The sequence below is a fragment of the Balaenoptera ricei genome, chromosome 2 (genome assembly GCF_028023285.1).
Source record: "Balaenoptera ricei isolate mBalRic1 chromosome 2, mBalRic1.hap2, whole genome shotgun sequence".
Taxonomy (NCBI): Eukaryota; Metazoa; Chordata; class Mammalia; order Artiodactyla; family Balaenopteridae; genus Balaenoptera; species Balaenoptera ricei.
Window position 1 is genome coordinate 95227752 of NC_082640.1, and position 19967 is coordinate 95247718.

The following is a 19967-nucleotide window of genomic DNA, read 5'->3' on the forward strand; positions in this document are numbered from 1 at the left end:
TGCAAGCATCACATGGAAGGAAACCAGTTCCATGCATGCATGATTATCATTGGTTTAAAATGAATCCCACATTTAGATGAGTTTCCATGAAGTCAGTGATTCACGTGTCCCAGCACTGTCCAATAAAAATTTCTGCAGTGAAGAAAATGTTCTATATTTGTGCATCCAAATATAGAACAGCCAGTAGCACCTTGTGGATACTGAGCACTGGAAATGTGGCTAGAACAACAGAATGTTAAATTCTATTTAATTTTAATTAGTTTAGATTTAAATAGCCACGTGTGACTTGTGGCTACCTTACTGGACAGTGCAGATGTAGCCTTTTTATTGTGGCTACGTGATGGGGTAGAAATGCTTACTCCCTACTCTTTCCTAGGTTCGTTCTTCCTGTTTTCACTTGGAGGGGCAGCCCCAAAATAACACTGAGCGTCTTGCACCCCCTTGCTTGCTCCCCTCTCCCAGGAGTGACTTCTCCGATTGTTGAGTGTTGGGGCAGGGAGTGGTGTGCATGACCTGGCACCTCCTTCCTTCCCTTTCTCTTTGGGCTCTGTCTGTGTACAGAGAGTACGTTCTGCCCTGCTCGTTCGAAGTACCAATTTTACAGGAGTAAATCCCCATGGTGGGGGTAGCGGGAGGGTCCAGGTAGTTTCAAGCTTCCAGAGAGCTTCAACTATGACTAGATGAGTCTAACAGTGGTGAAGTGTTAGCCAGCCCACTGGGCCCACAGACCTAAAGCCTGGTCTCCAATAGCTTGATCAGTGACAAAGATGATATTTTTATCTCCATTGATCTCTGTCTGACTCATACAATTATAGCTTTGTTGGTTTAATCTTTGGGTAAGTGAGGAAGGGATTCCTTCAAATGCCAAAACACCACAGTGCCTCTTGATTAGGTCACTTTGTTCAAAGCTTATCTGTGCGGCTACGTGGCACCTATGAAACTGTTTTCTAGGACAAATAAATGTTTCTGTGGGTGAACTGCTGTAATCACTTAGAAGTGCTAATATAACTTCCTACTCCCTGGCATCAGTTGGCAGGGGCTGTCAGAGAACTTACATTTGGGGAGCAACAATCACAGGTCTCTAAAAGAGACTCACTTCGGAGTTACTGCACAGAGGTACATCTTGGGAAACCAGATCATGAAGATCATGATAATAATAGCTCGCCTTTATTGACTGTGTGCCACATGACAGCCAATATTACAAGCTCTTTATATGACTTAACTCATTTAATCCTCACATTATCCCAATGGCGGCAGGTTATGTACTATTATTGTTCCCATTTTACAGATAAGAAAATGGAGGCACAGTGCCATCAGATAGCTTGTCAATAGGAGAGCCAGGAGTTTTAACCCCTCTCTTTACCATATGCTGCTCCTGCCTCCACTGGAAGACTTGGTCCTCATTACCTTGCGACTGGGCTTCCAGAGTCAGGGCCTCTAGGCTTGGATGATGGAGGTGAAGTGGCCAGAGAATGTTGCACCCAATTCTGATGCATAACCTCTAGCTGTCCAAATTTAGAACTTCTAACTGGATTTATGTCACCATATCAGTACATTTTAAGCAAGGAAAGGAGCTTGCCTGAGATGACCAGTTAGCTGGCATGTTCAGAAGTTACTCACCTTTGTTTTCCCAATAAGGAAAACTGCCCCTTACCTTTTTAAAAAAAACTCTGAAACACTTTTGAGCTGAATTTCCAGAGCTCCTATTTTTACTTCAGGACCAAGAAAAAAAAAAAAAAAACATAGAGCATAATTCAATTATCACAATGAGATTGACTTGCATTAGAAGAATTAAGTAAACTGTGTGAGAAAAACACACTGCAGAGTTCTTAATAAGGCCAGACCCTGGACCCTGGGAGCCAGGCCTACCTTCCTCCTTTATTTGACAGCAGTGCTCTTGTCTTGTTTGGCTTTTCTCATCTGGTGGTAGAAATAAACCTCTTACTGGACGTGAGCATATTTGAACATCACATGAATTTAATTGTTTAGCTTATTTGAAAAACAGTCCACCCTCCATCCCCTCCACAAAAAGGCCTTCATGTTTTAGGTGTTTACAACAGTAAATTTTTGCTTTAAAACAAAGACATTCTTCTGTTACAGAACTGAAAATTTCACCTTAAGAAATGAAAGGGCTAGTTTAGCCTAAACTCCAGTGCTGACCATGGGCAGGCTTTGGCTTTCTCTTGACCCATCATCAGGGCATTTTCTCCAGTCTTTTTCAGCACTGTTTTTGGACATCCTTCCAGGGAGGCCATTTTGTGGTTGAATTGCCTTTTTCAGTTATTTTAAGTTTTACAGCTTCAAATCAGAGTTACTTGTTTTACTCTAATTGCTGAAATAAATCTTCCTTTTTTAAAAATATGTGAGACATTCAACATGCATTTGCTGGATCTGAAATTTAAATTTTAAATGAAAACATTAACTATAATCTTACCCATTTTCATTTTTATGACTTCATTCTGACTTTTGTCCACATCAACATATTTTTCCATAAGTATACTGCATGAGCCATTTTGTATTCTTATTTTTGCACTGTAAAAGAATAAAAGAAAAGATAATTTTGTAGATGATAAAGAAGAATTCCACATGTGAGAATGGCTTAAAAAAAACGAAGGGAGATCCAAATATGGTGTTCCAGTTCTACAAATTTATCTTTCCATCACGTCATGAATCAAATCCCAATATTCTTTTACCATTGTAGTTTTGGTTTTTGAACACCAACGAAGTGAAAGGCTGTCAGTTTTTCATAGTTGTATTCCAGTGATTTTGTAGCCAACCTGTGGAAAGAGCATACATTTTGGGATCAGAGTTCCGAGTTCGAGCTTTGCCCTTTAACCTCCATGCGGCCATGAGTATGGCCTTATATTGCTTGGAGTTTTGGGATCATCTATTACATGTGATGAAACTTTCACCATGACTTTGTAAAGGCTATGGGCATTACATGGGTTAATTTAGCTCATCTAGTGCTTGTGAGGCCAGAAATTACCTTCCCAGGTTTCTTACACACACAATGGGAACAATATTATCCCCTAATGGGGTTGTTGAGAGAATAAAGTGACGCAATTATGCGAGAGTGTTTTGTAAACCCTTAAAGAATTCTACAGCTTTCAGGTGTTATAATCACTTGAGGTTTTGCTTCATTTGTTCTTTAATTCAACAAACATTAATCTTGCCTAGTAAATCTAGGAGTCCAGTGTCATTGGCGCCTAGAACTCAAAGATGTTCAAGGTTTTCAAGGTTCCTCTGGCTGGTATGTTTGTTTCAGGTTTCTGTGAAGCCCCTGCTTGGGCTTTTTGTTACCTGTGGAAGGTGGGAGAAGGAACATTGTGTTGAAAAACATTCCTTAATTCTTGGGAGACATAGCTGAGCCTTTCCTGGAAGGGCGTGGGGAAAAGGCACCAATAATTGACAGCAGAAAGTACAAAAGGGGGTCTAAGGAAGATGGGTATGGTTGGTCCCCCCGTGAGTTCCAGTAATCACACCTTCCCTTCCCCGTGCTGCATTCCTGCTAGAATGCCTCTGCCTGTGGAGACCTGCCCTCCATTCCGTCCAGAATATTCCATTAGGCCCTTCCTCAACTACCAACCCGACGTACTCCCTTTCTCATTTGCATTCCTCCCACAGCACTTTGTTAATAAGACACTTAGAACCCTTGTCATATTCTGCCTTTACTAAACTATAAAATCCTTGAAGGTAAGAAGTTTTTATTTAATTTAGTACTCCTGGCAGTAAATGCCTTAGATGGCCTAGATTCACATCCTGGTGCTCTACTTAACTATGTGGCCGCAAACAAGTTACTGAACCTCTCTGAGTCTCACATTGCTTATCTGTAAAGTGGAGATAACAAGACCTACATTCAGGATTTCTTTGAGTTAAATAAAATATTGCATGTAAGGCTATTGGCATAGTGCCAGACACATAGTAAGTCCTCACCAAATTTTGGCTACTGGTATTATAAACACCCACAGCTCAAACACCAGTTTCTGGATCGACTAGGAATTGGGTCCCTGAGAGATACTAAAGGGATCAGTTTTAAGGAGGATTGACCTGAGGCTCACAGAGTCATGGGGTTTGTTGGGCCCTAAGACCACCCATGTGTTGCCCCACTCCCTTCCCAGAACCTCTGACCAAAGGGCAACCCAGGACTAACAGGGCTGTTACTACAGCTCTCTTGCCCTTCCTTTCCAGAATGACTACTGAGTGCACATGGAAATAGGATGGCATGATGATGAGTGAGCTGGTCACTTATTCCACTGGATGCCCCAATGGTCCTGCCCCTTCACACTTCCTCCTCAACTAATGAATTTAAAAAACTTGAAGGGAGAAGTTAGCAAAAAGAAAGACCAAGGCTCAGCAGTGGGGCAGGGAGAACAGAGGAAGAATGAGGGAAGGCAGGACAGAGATCAGGGAGTGGGAAAACAGGAGGAAGTTTCAGAGGACATAGAGAAAGGTGACAATGGAGGTGACAGGAGGAAGCGGGGAAGGGAGAAGACAGGAAGGTAGAAGTCCCAGGTTCCCAGGGGGTAGAGAGAACAGGAAGAGTTAGCCCAGAACCCGTGGGGTTTACAGTTCTCAGTTTATGCCTCTAGGAAGTTGAGTCACTGCTTAGGAAAGAGTCTGGTCAGAAGGTGGCAGTGGTGACTCAGTCACATGTTCTGAGCCAACTGTGGCCAACAATTCCTCCCTTTGTTTATCGAAAATATGTCTTAAGGCAGCTGAGCTCAAAATTAAACTGTAACAAGAAAAAAGTAATGGTTCTTACTAGGCAGAGTTTTGAAGAAAAGCAACTCTAGGTACAAATGGGTATCTTTCTCTAAACCTCATAACTATTTCAATCACAGATGATAGAATTAGGGAATTCTGGATTTTTTTTGAAATGATCCTGTTAAACTTGGGGAGGAGAACCATAGGCCAAAGAGCATGAAGCTCTACTGCTATTGTGCCTTTATTCATTGAAATTTAAATGTGAGAAATAAAGTCAAGGTAAATTTTCATAACATTTTTTCACTTTAAACTCAAGATGGGTAATTTTTGGCTCAAGAGTGGCATATACTCTTCACATGTCCTCTTCAGAGTGGTTTGCTCAGGTCACATTGTGAGAAGTCAGAAAATAAATAACTTCTGCCTTGACAGGCATTTCTGGCTTTTTCATCCAGAGTTGAGGCAGAGCCTTGATAGTGCAAACCCATTTATTCGGTTAGGGGTTGTCACTGAGTTGCTTTTTAGTTCTGTTTTATTACAACTTAGACAAAACTATACCCCCTCCCCCCTACATGCACCTACACCACGCCTATTTTTGAGTTGAAAATTTAAAAGCTTGAGACAATGAAATGAGTGGATTGATTCTAAATTTAACCTCCAAGGTTTGAGAATGGGGCAATTCAAATATTTAAGAAACAAAGGTAAGAAACGTTTACAGTTTTGGAATGCCAGTCGTACATTTAGACAGATCTAAAAAATTGTTAGGCTAATATGTCAAAATAAATTGCTAGAATTTTAGTCAATTCTTTTTAAACATGTAAAACCTTCAGAATTTCATAAAAACTCTCATTTAAAAATCAATTTTGAAATTTCAAATAAACAATTTCCCAATGTAGAAAGCTACCAGAATTCTAAAACTGAATTGTGATGGGTCATTTCCAAAACACAAATGGATGGCTGAATAGAATAATTTATCTTTGTGAAAGACCAGCTTCCCACTTCTGAATGTTTTCTGTTTACCATGTTCTCTATTCTACCCTGCCGTCTTGCTTATCCCCTGCTTTTCTTCTCTTTCCTTTTTCTTACATGCCACCATCTTTTTCTTTTCTCTTGTTTATGTTTTAATCTTGTTTTTCCTTTAATCCTTTTCTCTTTTAAAAATTTCCTTGCCTCTCTTATTTTTTCTATTGTTTTCAGTTTCCTCCATCCTACTTTACTTTTGTCTTTCCCCATCTTCTTTTCCTGCCTCCGCTCTTAACTGATAACCACGGAATTAAAGTATGTGCATATAAGTATTTCCAGTTATCTTATTTATTGGGGAAAGTTTTATATTTCCCATTAGTAATTATCAAAGAAAGAAAATAGAATTTTATATATTTCTATGAGATATATAAATTTTATATAGAAATATATAAAAATTTAAACATTTCTATTAAAAAAATTAAAGTGGCTATTAATTTATATGCTATCTCTCCCCTTGCTTATGTTCTGATGGTCAAGGGCATGCAAACCAGCAGCAAGGGAGTAGAGGGTGGGTTTGATTCAGAGCATATGGTAGAGAGGTGGAACAGAACTTCACCTCTCACTTTTTTTCTAAGGCTCTGATGGCTCGTTAGTAGTGGAGAGATGATACAGTGTAGAAGGCTTTCAATCAATCTTCCCTTTTCAAGTATTCTTTATCCTGGTTTTTCAAAATAGGCTGATCTGCTTCTCCTGTCAAGTAGTGAGCCACATGGCCTCTGTTATATTGAAACTGCTGAGCTTGATGGGTAAGTTATTAAGGTCAAAATAATTATTTAGATTGGTTTTCAATTTATTTAAGAGTAATAGCTTTAGACAGCCACATAGCACAGGGAGATCAGTTTGGTGCTTTGTGACCACCTAGAGGGTTGGGATAGGGAGGGTGGGAGGGAGGGAGATGCAAGAGGGAAGAGATATGGGGATATATGTATATGTATAACTGATTCACTTTGTTATAAAACAGAAACTAACACACCATTGTAAAGCAGTTATACTCCAATAAAGATGTTAAAAAAAAAAAAAAAGAGTAATAGCTTTAGAAACAGGACCTAACTTAAACCTTAAACCTTATTCTTAGATGTGGTATATGTATACAATGGAATATTACTCAGCCATAAAAAGAATGAAATAATGCCATTTGTAGCAACATGGATGGACCTAGAGATTATCATACTAAGTGAAGTAAATCAGACAGAGAAAGACAAGTACCATATGATATCGCTTATATGTGGAATCTAAAAAAAAATGATACAAAGGAACTTATTTCAAAGCATAGACTCACAGACATAGAAAACAAATTTATGGTTACCAAAGGGAAGGGGGGAGGGATAAATTAGGGATTTGAGATTAACAGATACACACTACTATATATAAAATAGATAAACAACAAGGACCTACTTTATAACACAGGGAACTATATTCAATATCTTGTAATAACCTATAATGGAAAAGAATCTGAAAAAGAATATATATATATATATATATATATATATATATATATATATATATATATATATAAATATATATATAACTGAAGAACTTTTCTGTACACCTGAAATATTGTAAATCAACTCTACTTCAATCAAAAAAAAAAATCTAAAAAGGCCCTAATTCTTCATTTTATTTTCTTGGAAGAAATAAGACTCTAAATTGCAAAGTCAATTTGCTAATTACTTTGCAGATCTTGTGAAACCTCTGTTTTTTCTCTTGAATTTATTTCTTTCAGAAACAGCAAGCTAAACATATATATGTAAATAGCTTTACACAGGGACTTTTCATTGAGATTCCCTGGAAGGGTTTTCTGTCTGTTTGTTTGTTTTTAATTTCAAGTGATTCTCTAAGGAAAATGAGAGGAGTGACAATCAAGATCCCTTGAAGAAAGAGGACTGATGTTACTTTAGAAGGCAACTTTTGGAACTGGGTCAAATGAAGATGTAGAGAGATAAGAGAGAAATGGAGTAGGATGCAGTTTTGACATTGATGCTAATTTGGAATTTAGTTATAGACTGTATAGTAATTCTGTTTCAGTGGATTCGGTTTGTCTGTCTGACATCAAAATATTTATTGAATGCTTACATTTTAAAGATACTATATGTGTGCTTTAGATGAATTTCATCATTTAATCCTAACGTAGGTACTATATAAGCCCTGTTGTACAGGTGAGAAAATGAAGGCTTAGAGAGATGAAAGAATTTGTCCCAAACTTCTAGAGAGTTAAGCCAGGACTCAAACCTGGCAGCTGACAAAAGAGCCCATGGTTTTAACCACTGCCTTCGAAATAAATGCTGTATTGAGCTATCCAAATAGAGTTCAGCCTGTGTGATCTTACCCTTGGTCTGGGCAGAGGCTAAAATAGTGCTAAGAGGGAAATTTATAGCAATACATGTATACACTTGAAAAGAGAAAAAGCCTCCAATCAATGATCTAATCTTCCATCTCATGAACCTAGAAAATAGCAAAATAAATTCAAATCAAGCAGAAGGGAGGAGATAAAGAGTAGAAACCAATGAATTTGAAAATAGAAAAACGATAGAGAAAAGTCAATGAAACAAAGAGCTAGTTCTTTGAAAACATCAATAAAATAAACAAACTTTTAAGAAGACAGGGAATGAAAAAAAGAGAGAAGACCCAAGTTAACAATATCTTGAATGAACCAGGGGATATTATGACAGATCCTGAAGTCATCAAAAGGATATGGAAATACTACAAACCACTCTATACACATTAATTTAACAAAGCAGATAAAATGGACCACTTCATTGGAAAACAAACTATCAGAATCCATCCAATATGAAATGGATAATTTGAATAGCCCTGTAACTATTAAGGAAACTGTATTCAAATGTAAAATATAAAACTATAAAACCTTTAGAGAAAAGCATAGTAGAAAATCTTCAAGATTTAGGGCTAGTCGAAGAGTTCTTAGATTTGATCCCAAAAGCATAATACGTAAAAGGAAAATTTGACAAACTGGAATTCATGAAATTAAAATTTTTTTCTGTGCAAAAGACCCTGTTAAGAGGATGAAAAAATAAGCTACAGACTAGGAGAAAATATTTGCAACCTATCTACCTGACAAAGGACTTGTATCTTGAATATATTAAAAATCCTCAAAACCCCACAGTAAAAAACCTAAACAATCCAGTTAGAAAATTGGCAAATGACATGAAGGGACATTTCACTAAAGATGACATACAGATGGCAAATAAGCACACAAAAAGATGTTCAACACCATTAGCCATTAGGGATATTAAAATTAAAACCACAATGACATATCACTTCCCACCTATCAGAATAGCTAAAAGAAAAAAGAGTGAGAACTCTAAATGATGGCAAGGATGTTGGGAAACAGGGTCACTCACACATTGCTGATGGGAATGTAAAATGCTACAGTCACTCTGGAAAACAGTTGGGCAGTTTCTTAAAAAACTAAACATGTAACTACCATATCACGCAGCAATTTCATTCCCAGGCATTTATCCCAGAGGAATGACATATGTTTACACAAAAACTTATATACAAATGTTTTGGGCAGCTTTATTTGTAATATCCAAACACTAGAAACAACTTATATGTCCTTCAACAGGTGAGTGGTTGAACAAACCGTGGTATATCCATATCATGCAATATTACTGAGCAATAAAAAGGAATGAACTATTGATACATGTGACAACCTGGATGAATCTTCACAGAATCATGTTGAGTGGACAAAAGCCAATCCCAAAGGGTCACATACTGTATTATTTCATTTATATAACATCACTATAAAATTAGAATAGTGGACAACAGATTAGGGATTGCTGGGAGTTAAAGATGGGTTTCAGGATGCAGGGAAGTGAGTATGTCCATAAAGGGAGACTGAAGGAATCCTTGTGGTGATTGAAATGTTCTGGATCTTGACTGTCAATGTCAGTATCCTGCTCATGATATTGTGATATAGTTTTGTGAGATGGTACCAGAGGGGAAATTGAGTAAAGGGTACAAAGGATCTTTCTGTATTGTTTCTTATGCTGAAAATCATTTTGAAGTTTATCAAGATATTGAGGCAGATTAAGGAAGAGTATGGCATTACTGAAGGTAGTAATCAGGAGTTTTGGAAAAGAAATTTTTTTTATCAGTAAGGTCTATGTGTGATTATTCTTCCCCTTTAGCTTCCACATCTGAAGGTGGAAGTGAGCTGGTAGAGAGAATCCTGAGGAAGTAACTTAACATGATGATGAACTTTGATGAGTGACGGGATTTATGGTCATGGAACGAGGGCTGTCTGGTCCAGCTGGTGTGACTGACTGTTTCAATTATTTGAAAAGTCTTTTAAATGACCAAACTCATTTTGGTCCTTTAACCTCAACACCACTGTCTCACTCTTTTCCATCAAGCCCAGCTCAATATCTGCCTCAATTATGAAGTTATTCTTGACTATTTCAATCCCTACTCATCTCTGCCTCCTATGAATTGATAGATTTAGATCAATAAGATTACTTTTAAACAAAGACATTTCAATTATACATTCAACTTAATGTTTCCTGCAGAAAGCTGTTTCACCAATGGGCATTCCTTGGGTTGGGTATACATTGTCATAACATCATTGTGAAGCTCACTCATGGGAAGTTTAGATTAAATGCAGTCTCAGGTACCTGCTCAGTTCTCTAAATTCAATTATTTCATGGTTTGGCATGTACTTCTAAAAGGCGATATTTGCTTTTTTACCTACCACTTGTTTCCTGCAAGAGGACAATAACGTTTAGGGGCTACATTGAGGTTCATGAGTGACTATGGTATACATTCAATCAATATTTGTTGACTGAATGAGCCCACTACTAAACATTCCATAAAGGTAGAACTCTGACAGATGATCTTAAGTTACGGTAGAAGAGAATTAGGTTGAACTCAGTGAGGAAACTGACATTGCAAACTCTTTAAACACAAGACTTGAGTGATGGCCATAGAATCTTCACTGCTGGTCATTTCACGAATACCAGAGAGCCATCTGTCCAATGTATATGTGGTCTTGCCTGGAGGAAGATGACCAGCTCACTGTGATCTACTTAGTTCTTGTCTAGTTGTATGATTCTAGACTTACGGGATTCTTGGCTTGATTCTCCAAGAAAAAGAAAGTTGTATTCCTTTTCCCATTTGAATTTCAGCTACTGTGAAATGAGCCATGACCATCTCTTACAAGTAAAACTCCTACATAGATAGCAGACTCTGGAGTGATACTGGCCTCCTTTATTTGGCAACTGTGTTCCCATTCCTAATGTGTAAGTCGTGCATGATGTCTAAGTAGGTTTGAATGAAAGCATATTTATTACATCCTCTGTTTTTTCAAATAGCAAAACAGATTACTCTGTTGTTACACAGATGTGCCGTGGGTGGAATGCCAACTCTTAGGAGCCTGCAAAGCCCTGTCCATTTTCCCGAGGTAGTGTGGGAGGTGTGAATGACATTCAGAGGGAGTTTCTTGAATCTCTTGTGTTGGGTTTTGCATGTGCTGAGATTGCTGAAGTGTCCCTGATGGCTTTGTGTAAGATGCTGTTGGACTGTTCCATTTAAAAGTTCATGCCGTGTCAATTAATTTCACAGGGAAACGAACCTTAAAGTGCGCCATGCGTTAGCACTTACCTCAGAACTTGGAGCAGATATTAGCAGACTTGCAAAGTTTGATGGTAAGTGTTTAAAACTGACAAACAAAAATCTCAAAAAGCTTTTGTAACAAAGCAGTGTAACAAACTAATTATATGAAATTCAATTTATGTTTCTTTTTATTTGGTGGAAAGGCATAAAATTCTCCAGGCATCAAAGCCTGTAATCTCTTCTCACACTAAAGAGTAAAAGTGTTTTACTCTTTTACTCTCCAAGGGGAGAATGACTTTATCAGTTCATCGTTCCTTTCATCCTTGTTTCCTCTTCTCTAGATCTCATTCTCTCTAGTCCCACAATACCCTTCACTTGCCTGACCTAGATCTCCTTGGAGCCTTATGCAGACATGCTGAGGATGAAGACAGGCCACACTCTTATTTCTAGCTTTAACCAACCATCCATTCTCCGGCTCCATAACAAAGGCCAAACACTAGACTGCAGACTTCACGAAGACAGTAATCCTGCCTCATATATTTCTGTGTCTTTCAGAGTGCCTGGTATAATGTCTTAAAGATAGCAGGTGTTCTAGAAGAATATTCTGATTTATTAATCAGTTGGTCAGCTGTTGCACTTTATTTTAGACCATGGTTTTGCTGTCACCATCTTCACATCTTTCAACCCAGTCCCCTGCTCCTCAGCATGGTCTCTCTTGCCTGTTCTACTCCAGCTGTGTCTTGTTCTTTTCTGTTAAAGCTGTTGCAGAGAAACAAAATCCTTCGACTCAAAGCAGAGAGCCATTAATGGTAGGATTCTAGGCACCCTGACAGACTGTGGGAGAATCTTTGGGGTCTTTCTGGCACCCCTCAGTGGTTTCTTGCTTTACACACTTATAGGTCTGGCCTTGAATATCAGTATTTCCCTATAGATTGGTTTTATTTATTAACAAATATTTATGAGTTTGAGACTATCTTTCAAAATGTTTTCTTTGGAGTCCACTAAAGGAAAATGTGGACAAGGGTCTTAGCATGATCCCATGAGTTAGAGCACAGGCAAATTTAATTTTAAAATTTCTCAGTGGACAGCTTAGAGCTTATACTGCCTGTGCTTTGCATTTGCTTGTAAACTCCCTCTGGTACTGTTAATATTTTAGTCTTTCTTAAATGAGTGGTGTTGTAGAAAATGTTTATAGAAAAAAAATTGTTCCTCCAGTGTGAGATTTAAGTCGGGGGAATAGCCAGGAAACTGAATGGCCCAAGAAATATTTTGATTAGATTAAAACAAATTACACATTTTCTACTAAGTAATTTTTTCAATGAAATGTTACTGTTACATGAATCCAAGAAAAGTAAATTGTGTTCACGAATCAAAATACTTTCTTAAAATATGTCATAGAATATTTATGGAGTCCTAAAAGGGCAAACTAAATGTAGTTTACTCATTTCTTTCCTGGCAGAATTGTACCTTTACACCTCTGTCAGTCTATGAGGAGGTAAAAATTCATGACTTTTTGCTTACTTTACCATCAAAAAGCAGAAAATGATGTTATAATTACCAGTTCATTTTCTTTCACGGATGCTGGTACAGATAGCCTACACTATGATTCAGTTACAAACAACCCTGAAATCGTAGTGACATAAACAGTTGAAGTTTATTTCTTCCTCATGTCACATCTGATGCAGGTTGGGTGGCCTTCTTCATCTCATAGCCGTGATGCCTAGACTAATGGCCTTTAAGGTGAGCACATCAGAGTAAGGATGAGATGAAAGAGACAAACTGACTTTCAGCTGCTCTTCCTCTCACGTTTCGTTGGCCAGCGTGAGTCACATGGGCCTGACCTAACTGCAAGGGAGGCTGGGAAATAACGAGTATGGATATTTGTTGAGTACTGTCTCTACCACACACATCCTCTGACCATAGGTCAGTTCCAGGATAGTGTATAAAGGGCCAGGCTGGATTAGGTAGATTTCTTACTTGGAACTGCAGGAATGGGGCCAAGAATCCTCCTTCTCAGCATGACTCCTTATACACCTCTTAGTCCTCCCTACCCTGCTTGACTTTTTCTTCTCATAGCACTTATCACCATCTGGCATACTCTACAAATTGCTTATTTTCTGTTTATTATTTATTGTCGCCTACCTGCTGCAATGTAAGCTGCACAGGGATCTTTGTTTTGCTCACTGATATATGCCAAGTCCCTAGAACAAAGCCTAGCACAGAATAGGTGCTCAATAAATACTTGCTGAATGCATGAATAAATGGTCACAGGTGCCGGAGAATGGGGGACAGGATCAGCCTCAGGCCCCAGAGAGACATGATAGAGCAAAGGAGTGGCCTAAGGTAAGGGATTGAGAGTGGAGTGTGAAACGATGGGGTGAGGAGGAGGCTTCCTGATGGGAACTTGTAAGGCAAAGCAAGGGTGCTGGGTCCCCTTCTCCTGGAGGGCAGTGGCTCGGAGAGGGGTCATCTGGTGGTTTTACAATGTCTTTTCTTCAGAGTCTTTTCTCCAAACACAATTTATCACAAAAATCCCAAATTTAAACCAGTACAAGTGGTGCTGCTTGGGCTGAAACAGGAAAATACTTCCTCACCTAAAATAATTCCTTTATCACAGATGGGATAACAGGTCCTGAGAGGTCAGAGGACTTGCATATATACATAAATAGTCTTCTGTTAATGCTTCATAAAATTTATTTTAAAAGTGTATTAATAATTATTACTTAATACTTGTGGCCTGAATTCGCTTCACATAGCACAGGTAATTCACCAAATCTCGAACATATAATCATTTTCCCAGATAAAGGCAACACAGACCTCTCTTGTCTCTCATTTATACGTAAACTGTGGTCACTTTTCAGAGAACATGTAATGCCAAATTTATGAGGCTGGTACGCTTCTGGGCTAAATACCAGATTTCTGCTAAAGTTACTCTTTCATTCTTAAATCTTGGGTTGAATTTCAATCTACCTTAAAGTTCAAGGCAATATGATGTTCTGTGGGTTTAGCCATATTAAAATATGATTTCTTGTTTCCAAGAAAGCATCCGAAAATGAACGGAGGGATTAGGGGGAAATACTGTAAATTAGATACAATATACAAATTAGATTTCCCCTGTTGGCAGCCAAATTTAAAGACGAAGAGAGTGATGCAAGATGTGGAAAAGTCTTTGAAAGAGTTGGGACAGTTAACAAACCCCAAATCCTTCCCACGATTGCTTTTGCTTTCTTATAACCTTCAACTTTTCCTTCATTTCCTTTTCTCCAAGCCCTAGTTTTAAGTTCAGTCTCTCCCTGCCTCTGTGACACACACGTTCACACACCATATACTATGTACACACATTTCTCTAATGACCCCATTTCACCATTTTTTCTTTCCTCCCTTTTTGCATTATTTCTAACTATTCTCTTTACATCTTCCTCTTTCACTCTTTATGTTAGTTTACTTATCTCCTCTATCCACATTGTCTCTTTTTCTGTTATTTTTTATCTTTTCTGTTTTCATCACTCTCTCTCTATTAATTAGTTTATTAAGTTTATTCATTAAGCACCCCTAAGGACAAGCTGCAATACAAAGTATGTAGAATTATAACACATCTTCACATGTATTATCAAGGTTCTTTTGATCCTTTTACTCCTCCAGTCTTCTTCTATCCCCTCTTTTATGTCTCCTCTGTTAACCTTTGTCATAATGGGATATCAGTAGATTTCAAGTTTTCTTCTGGTGACTAAAAAAAGATTTCCTTGAATCATGGGAATTAAAACCAGATATTGCATCTTTTAGCTTAAATTAAAAGTATGATATCAGCATTGTGTACATTTGGAAATGCCCTGCCTGGCTATGGCAAGGTCTAATAGATGAGACAGACATGTGAGGCATGCCCTTTCTGTCTGTGCTAAGAATATCTTTTAGCTTGTGACTTCTGGGCAAATCTGGGTATGGTCTTATTTTTGCTTCTAGTTACCATGTGGTTTTTCTTCTGAGATTTGTCAAAACACTTTCTTAACACCAAACTACAGTTTTTTGTCCTTGTGTCCTAAGGACATATCACATGTTCTAAGTAGCTGAAGACCTGAGTTTCCCAGTCCTAACCCTAGAGAAATCCCCACTGGGAACTCCAAACTGGGGACAAGACCAAGAGTCAAAACTGACATGGGTCTGGCTCCAGGATGTCTCTTGTTAAGTCTCCCTGCCTCCCCACTTTTGCTCTTAAGCCCACGGACAGTGTCTTGTTGGTGGCCTCTTTAGGCATGGCATGAGCTTTTTTTTTTTTTTTAAAGATTGTCACTTCAGACTACTTAAAAAAAATTTTTTTTATTTATTTATTTTTGGCCGCGTTGGGTATTCGTTGCTGCACGCGGGCTTTTCTCTGGTTGCGGCGAGCAGGGGCTACCTGCTCTTGGTTGCGGTACAAGGGCTTCTTGTTGCGGTGGCTTCTCTTGTTGCGGAGCACGGGCTCTAGGTGCACGAGCTTCAGCAGTTGTGGCTCGAGGGTTCTAGAGCACAGGCTCAGTAGTTGTGGCGCACGGGCTTAGTTGCTCCACGGCATGTGGGATCTTCCCGGACCAGTGATTGAACCCGTGTCCTCTGCATTGGCAGGCAGATTCTTAACCACTGCGCCACCAGAGAAGCCCAGGCATGGCATGAGCTTTCATTCATTCTTTTCTTTCTTTTATCCATTCACTCAGTCACCTGTTCATTTATCCACTAAATGTATATTTAACACAATGGCAAGGGGGTACAGTGTTTAGTAAGCCTGGAGATACAGTGGTTAATAGGTCAGACGCAGGCCTTGCTTTCATAGCACTTATAGCCCAGGGGAGAAGACAGACTTGAACAAGAGCTCATTCCCAAAGAAGCCTTTAATTAGATAAAAGTCCTAAAGTTCTCAGGCCCTACACATGATGTTGACACATGAAGAAGTACTCACTATGTACCAGGCACCATGCTAAGTAATTGCACATATTATCTTACTAAATCCTTACAGCCCTGGGAGGAAGAGATTATTACTTCCAACTTATGGGCAAGGAATTTGAATCCCAGATAAATTGAATAACTTTCCCAAGGTCCCAGGGTTACTAAGTGGAGGAGTTAGAATATGAACCTAGGACTGCTGGCAAAGCCTAGTCTATGAAAGGACATGAGAGGCTCTAAACTGCAAACAGAAAGGCAGCATGGGAGAGTCAGGGGAATCAGCATGACTGCTTAGCTCCTGATCAGGGTAAGATATACATTTCAAGAATATTTTAAACCTGAAAATGCAAAATGAATTTCCAGAGATCAAGTCCATTCAGGACTCAGATGACATCATCATGTTTTTAAAATGTAGCAAATGTTCTCAGTGACCTTGAATGTCAGGATCCCTGAGAAGAGCTCATAGAAGAGCTGGCCAAACGTAGAGACCAGCACACGCAAGACAGAGGTGGGTTTTGGTAGGTAAATCCATTTATTTGAAAAGTTCTCATATAAATATTTTTATACATTTCACACATCAGAAAAAAATTGATATGTAGTCTGTTGAATTTTATAAAAAAAGATACATAACTTGACTTAAAATTATAATAAGTATAAAAATAGAGTGGATCTTGATTTTTCATATTGAAGTCTTACAGGAATTGACAAGATTTACAAATAATAACTGGAAATAGTTTCAATTATACATTTGTAAACTGGTCATTATTATGCCTTGAGGAAAGCCCCGGATGTAAATTGTCCAAATGTGCTTAAGAATCTTTTGCATATTGTTACTAGCTGGACTAAGATCTGTTTTTTTGCAAATATGACAAGTTTACATATTTTGTATGACTGTTAATACTGAGTTTCGAACCAGGGAAAGGTTGACTCTTTATTTCAGGAATCTTTGTGTATTTTTGTGATCCTTTCTAAAGAAGAGCATCTGTGTAATTAAAACACAGAAAAACAAGCATCTCTTTTTGGTTTAAAAAAAAAAAACAAACACACAGAAAGGCTTGGTTAGCATCTTGTGACTTTTTAAACTTATCAGATATGTTTCCTATTCACCTGGACAGAAGCACAGCCTAACAGCAAAGCTGATGTGACTGTGTAAGGCATAGATGCCTTGTGAAGACAAGGAGGAATAACTCTTCTCTTTACTGCTGGTGTTGATGTGGCCATCATGGTGGTGATGATGGGTGGCTAAGGCTTAATAGTTGAAGAATAATGAGGTTTTAGAAAATGGGAAGGTGACATTCTTCTTTCTAAGAAAAAATAAGTATTTGTCACAATCATCAGGGCAACAGTAGAGGGCAGTCTTCTAAAGTCTAAGAAGCTCTTGGCTGGAGAAACTCTTGAACAGCAATGATGATGTCTTATTTATTTATTTTTAAATTTATTTATTTATTTATTTATTTATGGCTGCGTTGGGTCTCCGTTGCTGCGCTCCAGCTTTCTCTAGTTGCGGCGAGCGGGGGCTACTCTTCATTGCGGTGCGTTGTGGTGCGTGGACTCCTCATTGCGGTGGCTTCTCTTGTTGTGGAGATTGGGCTCTAGGTGTGCGGGCTTCAGTAGTTGTGGCTCGTGGGCTCAGTAGTTGTGGCATGCAGGCTCTAGAGCACAGGCTCGGGAGTTGTGGTGCATGGGCTTAGTTGCTCTGCAGCATGTGGGATCTTCTCGGACCAGGGATCGAACCCATGTCCCCTGCATTGACAGGCAGATTCTTAACCATTGTGCCACCAGGGAAGTCCCATGATGTCTTATTTAATAGGTAATTGTCTTAGGGAAGAGTTGTAGCGCAGATAATCAAGAAGCATTGCTAATAATAATATCCATAAAGAAAAAGCCAACTGCTCTGGAAAAATCTTGAAGTATTGGGTACTGAATTCCATTTTCATGATAAACTATAGATTTCCACTTTAAGATAAACACTTTAGTTTGAGAAGGTTATTAGGATGGTAATTAACCAACAATCCAGCTGACTAAATTTAGAATGCCGGCAGGGTTCAGAGTGAAATCTTGTGGATTTTGTTCGGTATGGCCTAGAGTATTTCTGTGTGATTGCACACTGGATGAATTGCTATCTGCTTACACGTCTGTTATCTTCAGAGAAGCGAACAACTGAGACTAGCTAGTTTCATTATATTTATACTTCATTATTGACATGATTTTTTCCCCAGTTATTTTATTGCTCATTAAAGATGACTTTGTTCTCTAAACATGTGTTCAGTGAATAATTATGTGAGAAACAATGCCATTTTTCCTAAACTGTTTTCTCATCCATTGTCATCTGACTGTTTACTGCCTCTTACTCTTTGACACAATTAGCAAAGGGAAGAAAGGTCCTACAGTTTTTCTCTAGTCCTTATTATGCTTTATGTGAGGAATATATAGTTTTGGTTGCTTCTGATGTGCTTTAAGTTGCCCACCTTGTTCTCAGTGTTCTCAGATCTATTTGTATCCCTTTAGAGTTAGGCCAACCTAAGTCCCCCATTGATGCTGGGTGATTAGGTCTTCCAATCCCCTTTATCATATTACCATGGAAATATACCACTTCTTTCATTCATCTTAGATCTGCTCTAATACTCATATCATCTCCCAGTCTCTCTCTTGAAACCATCTTTCCATCCATCTCTCCAACAAGTATTTATTAAGATCCTATTATGGAGCCAGTATGATGGGTTATGGGGATATAGAAGTGAATCTAGTACTCCCTTCAAAGAAACCTGCTCACCCCTTTTGGAAAGAGGCAGAAAAGACATTGGGAAGCTTGTGTTTTATGCTGACAGGGCTGAAAGGGGGAAGCTGAGAACTTCTAAAGATTAAAAAAAAAAAGTAGTTTGGCTTTGTTCTTGCCACTTTGTTTTGACTAGGCCCTGTATTTAGTATGTATTTAAATCACTGGGCCCACACTCTTCCAGAAGGGCTGCATTGGAGTTGGGCCTCCAAAAACTGAGGCAGAGCCCCTTGGCCTTACTGCCTGTTTCTGTCTAGAACCACACCCTTGGTGTCAGGCCAGAAGTGGATGAGCCTTGGGGCCAGGGAGGGGCGAGCCAACATGTTCAAGGCTGTATCTGCCTCCATGTCAGTCTTTGCTTACGACAATAAAAATGATCAAATGAGCCTGTTTTTTATATTCCTGTTGGCAGGAACTGTGTATCATGTTGTTTTTGCCCAAAGCACTTTTTTTTTTTTTTTTTTAAGTGGCCAAGTTTGAAGCCTGAGAAATTGAGTCTTGGGTCAAGAATTTGGGATAAGCTTTGAGGGTTGCTGTCGACCCATAATTTTACGTCGGTTTTGCTGGTGACACCCAATTCAAGGTTCTACAAAATTCAGGAATGTACATTATTGGTCAAGAAAAAAAGATACTGAAACTCTTAGAGTTTAGAAAAAGTCTTCTCTTCCACAATGTAACTGTCTAAACAACTTGGGCCAGTTGAAATCAGTTTTCATTCACTTTTGAATATCTGTGATATATGCTGTAATGGGAGCAAACAAGGACTTAGCCACTTCCCTTTGTATAAAAAGTGACTTTGTGCAGGTTATTTAGCCTCATCCAAATCCTCCTGCCAGCACGCTCACAGTTAGCAGTGGATGTCTGGGAAGAAGCCAGTGTGTGTCCCAGTTGGGGGTGTTCAGTCAGCGACACTTTTATGATACTGGAGAAAGGTAGATGGAGTTGGAAAAGCAGCCCAGAGCCCTTGAGTCTCTCATTCCTTCCA

The 19967-nt window shown here is 38.7% G+C and overlaps 1 protein-coding gene across 1 annotated transcript in view; it reads left to right on the top strand.

The window, feature by feature from the left end:
• ATP8B4 (ATPase phospholipid transporting 8B4 (putative)) overlaps window positions 1-19967 on the top strand; it is a 165249-nt gene that overhangs the window by 45051 nt on the left and 100231 nt on the right. The window contains exons 6-7 of the mRNA XM_059915197.1: window positions 6400-6470; window positions 11302-11384. Coding sequence (XP_059771180.1) covers window positions 6400-6470; window positions 11302-11384 — 154 coding nt within the window. The remainder of the gene's footprint in view (window positions 1-6399; window positions 6471-11301; window positions 11385-19967) is intronic.